Here is a 12,097-nt window from a genome sequence, read left to right on the forward strand (position 1 = left end):
AAAAATTTTAAATGAACCGGAAAAAAATTAAACTGAACCGAAAAAACTTTGCCATGACCCGGAAACATTTTATAATGCCCCGAAAACCTTTTACCATGAACCGAAGAAACTTTAAAATGAACCGAACAAAAACTTTGAATTGAACCGAAAAAAAACTTTAAATTGAACCGAAAAAAAACTTTAAATTGAACCGAAAAAAAACTTTAAATTGAACCGAAAAAAAACTTTAAATTGAACCGAAAAAAAACTTTAAATTGAACCGAAAAAAAACTTTAAATTGAACCGGAAAAAAACTTTAAATTGAACCGGAAAAAAACTTTAAATTGAACCGAAAAAAAAACTTTAACTTGAACCGAAAAACCTTTAACTTGAACCGAAAAAACTTTAAATTGAACCGAAAAAACTTTAACTTGAACCGAAAAAACTTTTAAATGAACCAAAATACATTTAAAATCAACCAAAAATAATTTAAAATCAACCAAAATAAATTTAAAATCAACCAAAATAAATTTAAAATCAACCAAAATAAATTTAAAATCAACCAAAATAAATTTAAAATCAACCAAAATAAATTTAAAATCAACCAAAATAAAAATAAATTTAAAATCAACCAAAATAAAAATAAATTTAAAATCAACCAAAATAAAAATAAATTTAAAATCAACCAAAATAAAAATAAATTTAAAATCAATCAAAATATAAATTTAAAATGAACCAAGATAAAAATTTAAAATGAACCAAAATAAAAATAAATTTTAAATGAACAAATAAAATAAAAACAAGCACAAAATAAAAGTATAAATGAAATTTACTCAAAGAAAAAAAAAGTCAAAACAGAAAACACGCTCGATTAAAAAAAAAAGTGTAAGAAATGTAGTTGTGAAATGAAATAGCGCACGAAAAAGTTAAAACCTTCTGCGCATGTCTGGTAAGGTAGCCATTCGTGGAAAGCAAACATTTGCGCAGGGTCCACACTCCTCATCAAGTACCCAGGTTGTCATAATTATTCCCTTGAATATGAGCTTACTCAGATTGTTGACAAATCCAGCCGTGTGTCTGATACCGGAAAACTTACTACGAACAGCAATTAGATGAACTTGTATAATTTTTTTAAAACCTAACACGCAAGTAAATCATAAAATTTTTGTGTCATTTTGAAGCAGATCTGAATGAGAATCACTCGCCCCCCCCCTTAATTTTTAAAGCATGTTTTAGTATGTAGTACAGTTTTCAAGATTGAGGGTGTTCATCCTGAAAGCCGTTCTTAACATGGGGAGGTAGGAGGTGTTTATATTACATTGGGTTAAGTTGTAGAACACCAATTAAAATTATAGGGAGGTGGGATTCTTATTCAGGTCTGCCCATTTTGATTATTTTCTTTGTGCGAACAATTTTTAATATTAAGGTAAAACTGGATGCCATTTTTTTTCTTTTGCTAGCTGATCAGGTTTCTTAAATTTACATTTAACCTCAACCATAACTGAATTAGGATCAAATATAAGTCATTCTCTAGTCATTAAGTAGTGTCGTGATCGCACATGTAGTTTTACTTTTTTTTGGGGGGGGGTTGTTTTAGAGGTTGTAATTAGTGTTAAATTATCTCCTCTTTAAGTTAAACACAAGGTCAAGTTTTGTTTTGAGAAGTACATTCTGGCTAACAAAACAAGTACTTATGCAAAATATGAACCGTGCAGAAATATTATGTAGAAACCCATTTCTAACATAAGAGGGCATTTTGTAACAATTTTGAACTTTTACCTCACAATTTAATAAACAAAAAAATATGGTAAAAGTTGAATTTAAATTGAAAACAGTATCGTACCTCCGACCAAGTCAGTTTTGCCTTGGTTCATTCCGTTTCACTTAATCTTGATTTTTAATCACAAGGTCAAGGCTGCTACTTGCACTACAAAATTCCAGGTGTCAGCCATGTTAAATTTTATTCATTCAATGTTTGCACATTTTAATCGTGCATTTCTTGAGTTTCGATGGGTAAAATTGTAGAGGTGGAATCGAACCCAAGACGCCCAGTTACAAGACCAGAGTGGTCTTGGTGTCACACCTCCATAGAAGCTTGCATGAGAGGCGAGAGCGGGCTACTTAAAGACATTCCCGGCAACGAGTGTGTTTCCAAATATACGTTGTCTTGCCGACACTTTACATGGCGTCACCGATATAGGAAACCTGCTAAAACAACGTTGGAATATGGACGAACAAACACAGAAGACATTACTGCAACGGATCCTTGAGCTACAGCAAGAGAACATCGCCCTGCGAAGAGACGGAGGACAGTCCAGCAAGCCTCTTACAAGGAGACCCGACAGATCTACCATAAAACTGAACTCAAGTGATGGTAACTGAGTGATATTCATTGACTCCTGGAATAGATACAAGGAGATGTGTGGGTTGACGGAGCCAACAGCGTTAAGAAACGAGCTAAGAACAGCCTGTTCCCCAAAAGTGAACAGGCTGTTGTTCGCCATGGTAGGAGCAGAAATACTGAACTTTGTCATGGAAGAACAGCTGTTGCAACACATAAAGCTCGTAGCCATCAGAAGCCTACACAAAGAAGTGTACTGGCAAGAATTCCATTCCGTAAGGCAGAAGGAAGGAGAATCGGTTACAGATTTCATGGCACGACAATCAGTCACAAAATTCTGTGACTTTTTAGTGACTTGTCCAAATGGGATAGGATGTGGTCGGAAAGTCAGTTACTCCAACGATATGGTAACAGGACAAATGATGGCAGGGCTGGCAAACTTGAAGCATCAAAGCAAGGTGCTGTCGGAGGCTGCAACACTTACAACACTGGAAGAAAAATTCAACAAACTTGTCAGCCTAGGGATCACGGTGTGGGAAGAGCTCATACTCTGACTACTCAAAAGTATGAGGGGGCTGCTTAGCAGGAAAGATGACTTGTCACAATTGCGGCTTGACCAGACATTTTAAAAGAGTCTGCTGAAAACCGAAGCAGAGGTCCAGCAACAGATCTACAGCGGGAGTGGTTGGAGCAGAATTCAGAACTTTCACTACCCAAAGACACAAAAAGGGTTGTAACCGGATGATGAGCAAATAAAAAAGAGAGGTGAAGCCAACCTGACGAAACCAAAGGCCGTGCCGCACCTTATTTGGAACAAAAATAAGTTCCGAAGAGGAACTCCTGATCCAGCACTAACCCTGACAGTAGAGATAACTCCATTTCAAGAGGCCCATGCAGAATTTGGGCGCATCTCCATAGAGCTAGCTGGCCTCCATACTCACCACATTGATGCAATCGCAGACACTGAGGCACAGACATGCTCTAGCGGATCAGAAATCAAAAAAATTCTGAAGTTTCCAGACAAATGTCTAGCACCGACCAGTCACCGAATTCGGGAAATCACAAACAACCTACTCAACAGAAAAGGCGTGATATTTGCTAAAATCAGAGTAGGATCGCGGGAAACACGTCAGATTATATATGCATCAAAAAAGACCTTGGTCTGGTACCAGAGAACTTTCCAGATCCAACTTCCCAGCAGAACGTGGCAACTAGCGACGGCGGAAAGGCACCATGTGGGTGCCCACAAAGAACTAATGTCCCACCTAAGTTGAACAATGTCCCTTTTGCCCCTATGGAAGAAAACAGACCCCGATTGAAACGCTGGATAAAGGAGCATTTTGAGTCAAGCGCATTCAATATATGCCCACATCAACAGTTGCAGGCGATGAAAGGAAAACCCATGGACATCACGTTCATCTCGGGAGCCAAACCCTCAGCTGTCCACACCCCAATCCTGGTCCCACACCATTGGAAGAAAAAAGAATTGAGCATCATAGAACCTGTACCAGTGGGTACACCTACAACATGGTGCTCCAGAATGGTGGTTGCACCGAAAAAGGATGGGTCACCGAGGCGTACGGTAGACCTACAAAAGCTCAACACCGCTACCTTACGAGAAACCCATCATACACCATCTCCTTTCAACCAGGCATCGCTGATTCCTGCACAAACTAGAAAAACCGTCTTGGATGCATGGAATGGCTATCATAGCCTAACTCTCTCCCCATTGTCAAGAGATGCAACTACCTTTATGATGGAATGGGGTAGATATCTTCAGGCACCACAAGGATTCCAAGCGTCAGGAGACGCATATACATGCAGGTTCAACAATATGTAATGTAGATATGCCTAGAAAAACAAGATGTATAGACGACACGATACTATGGGACGACTCTATTGAAACATCATTTTGGCATACTATGGAGTACTGGAGTACATAAATAACTGCAGCAAAAATGGTATCGTATTCAACCCTCAGAAATTTCACTTTGCAGAAAAAGAGGTGGAATTTGCCGGGTTCTTGATAACGGAAGATGGGATGAAACCCACCAAAAAAATGACTGAAGCAATACAAAATTTTCCAACACCAAAAAAATAACTGACATAAGATCCTGGTTTGGAATGGTAAACCAGGTAGCGTACGCTTTTTCTCAGGCCGAAGTAATGGCCCCGTTCCAGGAGCTGCTGAAGGCAAAAAATTAAAAGTTCTACTGGGACAGCACACTCGATTGAATCTTCGAAGAGTCGAAAAGAAGCATCACAGAAGAGATCGAGAACGGTGTAAGAACCTTTCAAGCGAACAGACCAACTTGTTTGTTGACAGACTTCAGTAGGACAGGCTTGGGATATTTTCTTTTCCAGAAGCACTGCAACTGTGCAATCGAAGCCGGACCGAAGTATGGTGAGAATCACTGGAGATTAGTCCTGGCCGGCTCCCGATTTACTAATGATGCAGAGTCCCGATATGCACCAGTTGAAGGAGAAGCATTGGCATTAGTCTACTGACTGGAAGCATGCCGCATGTTCGTTTTCGGATGCCCAGAGTTGTTAGTCACTGTAGACCATAAGTTCTTGGTAAAGATCTTCTCGGACAAAGCCCTGAAGGACATAAAGAATCCAAGACTGTTCAACTTCAAAGAATGGTCCTTGATGTACAAATTTCGAATAAAGCATTTCCCTGGCAAACTCCATGCAGCACCAGACTGTACATCAAGATGTCCAGTAACGTTAAGCCAGGAGGAAGCAAATGAAAAAGACATTGCACAAAACATGGATGATGCCATAAGAGTGTCATTTAACTCCACCTATGAGCAGGACCCCAAATTAAGGGTAATAACATGGAATAGGATTGTGGCAGTTGCTGCTACTGACGAGGAATGTCGTACCCTTCCCGAATTCATATGAAATGGTTTCCCTAAATCTCGGCACGAACTGCCGGAGACAATTCACCGGTTTTGGCATATGAAAGGAATTATATTGCTTAGAAGGGGTGATGATAATGGAAAATAAAATCCTCATACCCAGAAAACTACATGTGCAGGTACTGGAATCGCTCCATTTGGCGCATCAGGATGTCAATGGAATGTTGGCCAGGACTGGACGCGAGCATTTGTCAGACCCAGATCCAGTGCAAAGTATGCAACGTAATGGCTCCGTCACAACCTAGGGAACCCCTAATGCCGCCCTCAAACCCTGAGTTCCCATTTCAGAAGACGGTGACGGACTTTTTCGATTTACGAGGGAAGAACTACCTAGTATATGCAGATAGATACACCGGATGGGTAGAAGTTACTCTGATGTCGTCCGGGAATGCCAAGGCCACATGTGACGCCCTACGAAACTGGTTCTGCACGTACAGCGTCTTGGAGGCACTATCGACCGATGGTGGACCACCATTGACTCCAGTGAATATAACCGGTTCCTAGATAATTGGGGCATAAGAAAACGAACATAATTGGCATATTACCTTCAAAGCAACGGGAGTGCAGAATTTGCCATTAAAACGGCTAAAAGGTCCTTATTGATAGCACAGACAGTTGCGGTCGCCTATGCCATGACCGGGCAGGTCCCTATTGACTCATCGCAACAGCCCGATACAAGACCTACATATGTCTCAGTCGAGGATGCTCTACGGTTACATGATAAAGGACCATATCCCAGTGCTCCAGGACCGATATCGAATCCATAAACGCTGGAGAGAAATCAGTCGTTATAGAGAAACAGCGATGGCAAAAATACACTTACGGAATGAAAGGGAATACAATCTAAAATGTCACCCATTTCAAGAACTGAAAATCGGGAAACAGTGCAGGTTCAAAACCAAGTTGGTCCACACCCGCACTGATGGGCAAAGACGGGAGGGTGGTGGAAACACTGGGTAACCGGCAGTATAATATACGCATTGATGGGAGTAACCGGGTAACCCAACGCAATCACAGATTCCTCCGAAGAATAAACTCAGTGGTAGATACCCTTGTCACTCGATACCTGAGGAGCCACCAGGAATATTGGATACCATAGACAACTTAACAGAGCCCGAAGTACCGGGACAATGGTCCCCCACGTGTACGGATCAACACCAGCCCGAAACATTCGACACTCTGCCAGAACAGATGGAGGTGGATAACACAGTATCCCCTGAGATGATGGAGGTTGAGGAAGACCAACCGGTGCGTCGTAGCAGAAAGGTGATGCGACCACCCAGGAACCTATCCCTACAGACATGGGACATGTCGCACGACTACTCCAGAGCCTCAAAACATTGGACCACAACACGAGTATCTTGTGGCCCTGGAAGGGGGAGGGCTTGTAGAGGTGGAATCGAACCCAAGACGCCCAGTTACAAGACAGGAGTGGTCGGCATCACACCCCCATAGAAGCAGACTCACCCACTTGCATGAGAGGCGAGAGCAGGCTACTTAAACAAGACATTCCCGGCAACGAGCGCGTTTCCAAATATATGTCGTCTTGCTGACACTTTACAAAAATAAATTTCTTACTCAAAATGACGGCTCGTGTAATAAAGTTTAAGAAAAGAAACATTTTTAATGACTTATTTTTCTCATATCACTCGCAAACCCTATTTAGTGGCATTACCAAAAAGGAAATATCGTATTCCAAAATGTAAGTAAATTGATCAAGTAGTCTTACTTGTGGAAAAGATAAGGGAAGTACCAGTGCCAAGAAGGGGGTGGAGATCCGAGAAAGTCGGTTCTATCCTGATTCTGCCATTTTACGTTGTTACTGGGAGGGGGGGGGAGGCTGGCCCCTGGATATATATTGAACATGCCTTGGGCCAGGGAGATGGTTATTGGTGCACGCGACTTCATTCGAGAGAGTTCTGAGGGGGTGCTAACATTGTCCGTGTTCTGCGGTGTTCCCTGTCTGCCCAGTAATTTCTTGCATTGCGTCTATTTGTGCTATGTGACAAGGTAAGTTGCTAGCAGTACCTCGGTGAGCACTTTATCTGTTACCAGTTGCTTGCCAACGTGCATGCACCTTTTCAAGTCTGGGCGTGGTAATTAAGTATGCTGTGGATAAGGATGAGGGTGTCATTAGCTCCTTTTGGAGCTTGTCCAACATCTCACCAGAGAGTCAAGGCGTGATATTTCTTCTACTAGCGGTTAACTGACTCCTGAGTTGGAATCACAAAATAATGATTATTTCGCAACCTTTATACTGGCCCCATCTCGGACCATCCAGCCCAGCAGAGCTCTGGTCAAAATTAAATTTTCAACATATTTTATAAATAAATTAATTTTTAAGCAATTAATGAGAATTTGTAAGCAACAAGAAAAATTGATATTTTTTACGACCTGCTCCAACGTAGTATAAACACCCCCCAACCACCCCATGTTAAAAACGGCTTTCGGAATAAACCCACTCCCAACCTCCCCATGTGAAGAATGCCTTTCGAGGTTGGAGGGGGGGGTACTCTGAAAGCCGTTCTTAACATAGGGAGGTTGGAGGTGTTTATAATACACTGGGGCAGTGGGGCATGTAAAAATTTACCGAAAAATTTGAAAGCTTGAATTATGTTGAGTTATCTCCCTTGTTTTTTTTTTATTATTATTTTTTTTGTTAAATGTTTTTAAAATATCTCCTCGGTTAGCCATAATATTTGATTTACTAATTTACATACCACTTGATCAATTTATGTGATTTTTTTGGAACATGACATCTTTTCTGTCACGAGTACATACATCATACAGATTTTTCTTTATTTTAGGGCAAATTTAGACAAGTTCATAATTATTATCCAACGATACAGAAGAAACCAGAAATTAAAAAAAGACAACAATCTTGACTTATATAATCCATATTTTCATAGTCATTGAAAAATAAAACTTTACGAAATAACACCAACAATTGGATGATGAGGGCGTGAACACGTGTTTTGAGCTTTTGGTCGTTGTAAACAAATAAACAGAAAGAACAAAAGTGTATATTCCAAATTCTTTTCGGGGATATAAATAGATAATTCTAAAAACATTCCATATTCTAAAAGTTAATATAATTGCTTGTGTCACTATATTTACAAAATGATCATTACCCGAAGGAACGAAAGATATGAATCAACATTTTCTTAAATTAAATAACAAATAAATTAACATTTCCTGAAGTATATTTAAAATTGTACGCAGTATTTATTTATTTTTTTTTTTTAGAATACTTAAAATGAATGAAATACATACACAATTTTAGGAACAACCATCTTCTTTTCGTAACTGGTCTGTCTTTTTTGGTTTTGTTTTTTTTTTTCAATAAACGGGAATACGAAATAAATTGTAGGAATTCGTTCCTCGTGGACCGGAAGTGACGTTAATTGTATTTAACTACTGCCACGAGATTCATCTTCCGTAAACTAGTGTAAAAATTGAACAAACCTCAAATGAATGAATATATATATATGCCCACACACACACACACACATATACATATATATATATATATATATATATATATATATATATATATATATATATATATATATATATATATATATATATATATTAGTGCCCCCCCCCCCAAAAAAAACATTCATCCCAAAGCAGCAAAACTAAAGCTAGTTTGCCAGGGCACTATATATACAAGTGCAGGCTAATTTGGGCATATTTTATTGGTTTGAAAATATAGGTTCTTTTTTAACAATTGTAATAAATCTCAGCGACTATTGATCAGAATTTAACAAATGAAGGCTCATTGGAAAGCTAATGACCTGGATTGTATAGTGGGCTATGTGACATTTGTTCTTAAGGTCGCACATTAAGAGGATTATCCATCATCCAGAGCATATTTTTTGCACTTTTAACAGCCATAAAATGTTTCAATTATAGTCATTTGTTTTCCTAGTGTTGCATATGAATTACAAAATATCTGTATGTCCCCCAAACCTCTAGCCTTGATGGACGGAGATATAAATTATGAGAAATATTTGAAATCAAGTCTCCCCTTGGTATTATTTTAGATCATTTGAAATCATAACAGCAAGTTTTAGTCTCCCCTCCATCAATGCCATATATATATATATATATATATATATATATATATATATATATATATGTGTGTGTGTGTGTGTGTGTGTGTGTGTGTGTGTGTGTGTGTGTGTGTGTGTGTGTGTGCATATTAGTGGCCTGGCAAGGCCACAGGGAAGACAACCAACAAAAAAAAACTCTAAGCAAAATGTAGGTAAATTTGTGCATATTTTATTGGTTTGGAAATATAGGTTCTTTTTTTGCCAATTGTCATAAAATTTTAATCATAGAATAATATTAATAGAGAAATATTTGGAATCAAGTCTCCCCTTGCCGTTCTTTCAGATCAATTGAAACCATAGCAGCACATTTTAGTCTACCCTCCATCAAGGTTAGAGGTTTTGGGGAAATATCTGATATTTTGTAATTGATATGCAAAACTAGGAAAACAAATGATTATGATTGAAACATTTTATGGCTGTAAAAACATGCCAAAAATAAGCTGTGGATAATGGATGATCCCATTAATGTGCGACCTTAAAGGCAAATGTCACATAGCCCACTATACAATTCAGATCATTAGCTTTCCAACGAGTCTTCATTCATTAAATTCTGATCAATAGTCACTAAGATTTGGAACTTATAATATTGCTAAAAAAGGTGGTCTATTTATCTATCTATCTATCTATATATATATATATATATATATATATATATATATATATATATATAAGCTCGATAGTTAATTAATTAAACTAGTAATTTCACTGTTACATTAAAATACACGTAGCTCTTTAGACTATTGTTCTAATCTCCTTTAAATTATATATATATATATATATATATATATATATGGACTAGCAGGATGCCCAGCCTTGTCCGGTCATACAATATGCTTAAACATGATATTTTAATTTATGCAGATTGCATATGTATTATTAGAGAATCAATCCTATATTGAATATTATATATTACAAGAAATAATTCGCCCGGTTGACTAATTCACAAAAAAATTTTAAAAATAAAAAAATAGTAACGATACTGTCGTTCATCAAATTCCGTCTGCGTTTGTTTACAATATCACATCAGCTGATATTTGGGATTAATGATGAATGCCCTGGAAAAGTCACTTCTGATTAATGTTTAGTTTTGAAATATGCAAATGAAGTAGTGATTTGTGGCAATTTTAAATGGTACCTCTTCTTTTCTCATGAATTGAACTCATTAATAAGAAAAAAAATGAAATGGTGAGGTACACCCAGGCTTGAACAGGGGGATCACTCGAGCTGTAGTTGAATGCTCTACCACTCAGCTATATCTCAAGATGTTAATAATTCAGCTTTTTTGTAATAGAAAACCTTTACTAAGATTTTATTATCTCCCCTTGCTGGTGTAATATAAAATATTTTCCTGTAAAATTTCTTCTTTTTATCTATAAGAAAATAATGATTTTTGGATGGGATTTTTCTGATCTGCACAAAACATATCTAAGAACATTGCCAGACATATAAATTACCTTTTTTTTTTTTTTTACATAGGCATCACCACATTATCAAGGCCAAGAGGCCACTCAAGGATAAGGGTTAAAGAGTGTACAGTAGAAATTGGACAATATAGTAATCATTAGTAATGAAAATTTGGTAAATTTGACAACTTATATGGAACGGCTCATCAAGAACTTATTTACGTTAGACTTGAAGACAGCCATATTGTAGTCAGCCGGAAAGCAGGAAAACGGAAGACAATTCCACAGGCGTGCAGTTCTAAGAAGAAGGAACCTTTGTGTGAACTTTGCAAAAGATAGGTTCAGCCGTTTCAGAACCTATAAGGAAGGAACTCACACACACACAAAGTGACTTTTGTATAATAATTGAGATATATCTATACTGGTAGCCAAATTGAATATTGAAATGCTCATATTTTTAGTTCTATGGGATGAAACTACATGAAAATTTGCAAGCTTTTAGAGATTATAATACTATTCCTTGGTTAAAATTTTGTGACGATTGGTAAAAAAGAACCTATATTTTCAAACCAACAAAATATGCACAAATTTGCCTACATTTGTATATAGTGTCCTGCAGGCCAGCTTCAGTTTTGCTGCTTCGGTTGTCTTTCCTGTGGCCTTGCCATGTCACTAATGTATAGATAGGTATACCAGAAAAATATACCAGAAAAAGATAAAATTTGCGGCAATAGGTATCAGGGTCAGCCAGAGTAAGAACTGGTGTCTCGCGTGGTTGAGATTCTTGCATCCCTGAGGTAAGATAAATGTGCCTCCGGTTTATCTGAATTGTATGGACATGATCTTGCTGGAGCACTGAGCTTATATAAACAAAACACAGATTCAAAATCATAAACTGCAAACTGTCACAAAACGATGATATCATCCAGTAATTCTCGCTTCCCTTATTTTGTCCTTTAGTCCTCACATTCCATGAGTAATGTTTCTGACAAAGGGAGAAAATTTGTTGTTTCTAGGTTGGAATCTATCCATCTAACACTTATTGTTAGCTAGTTGGGTTTTTTTTTTGTCTTTTTTTTAGCTCCTTATATCAAGTGGCTTCCTGCCATGTCTGAGGCGATTTTCCTAAAAAAAAAAAAAAAAAAGGCATAGGGCTATTAAATCAAGGAGAATTGAGTATGTTGGTCTTTCACATGGTCATTTCTTGTTTTAACAAACTTAGCTAGTCTCTTCTTCTGAGAGAAATAGAATTATATTTGATCACATGAATGTAAGAAAAAAAAAACAAAAAAAAATCAACATGTGGCACAAAGCTGAAAGTGGAAGTGGGCAAAT

At 37.7% G+C, this 12,097-nt stretch overlaps 1 protein-coding gene across 1 annotated transcript in view; it reads right to left on the reverse strand.

The window, feature by feature from the left end:
• The window catches only part of LOC145285962 (ribosome production factor 2 homolog), a 51,568-nt gene extending 42,898 nt beyond the window's left edge, over positions 1 to 8,670 (reverse strand). Inside the window, exon 1 of the mRNA XM_080134488.1 lies at positions 8,518 to 8,670. Coding sequence (XP_079990614.1) covers positions 8,518 to 8,537 — 20 coding nt within the window. The 5' untranslated portion in view covers positions 8,538 to 8,670. The remainder of the gene's footprint in view (positions 1 to 8,517) is intronic.
• Positions 8,671 to 12,097: the final 3,427 nt, after the last annotated feature.

Source organism: Euprymna scolopes, chromosome 10 (assembly GCF_053919585.1).
Source record: "Euprymna scolopes isolate OS-2025 chromosome 10, ASM5391958v1, whole genome shotgun sequence".
Taxonomy (NCBI): Eukaryota; Metazoa; Mollusca; class Cephalopoda; order Sepiida; family Sepiolidae; genus Euprymna; species Euprymna scolopes.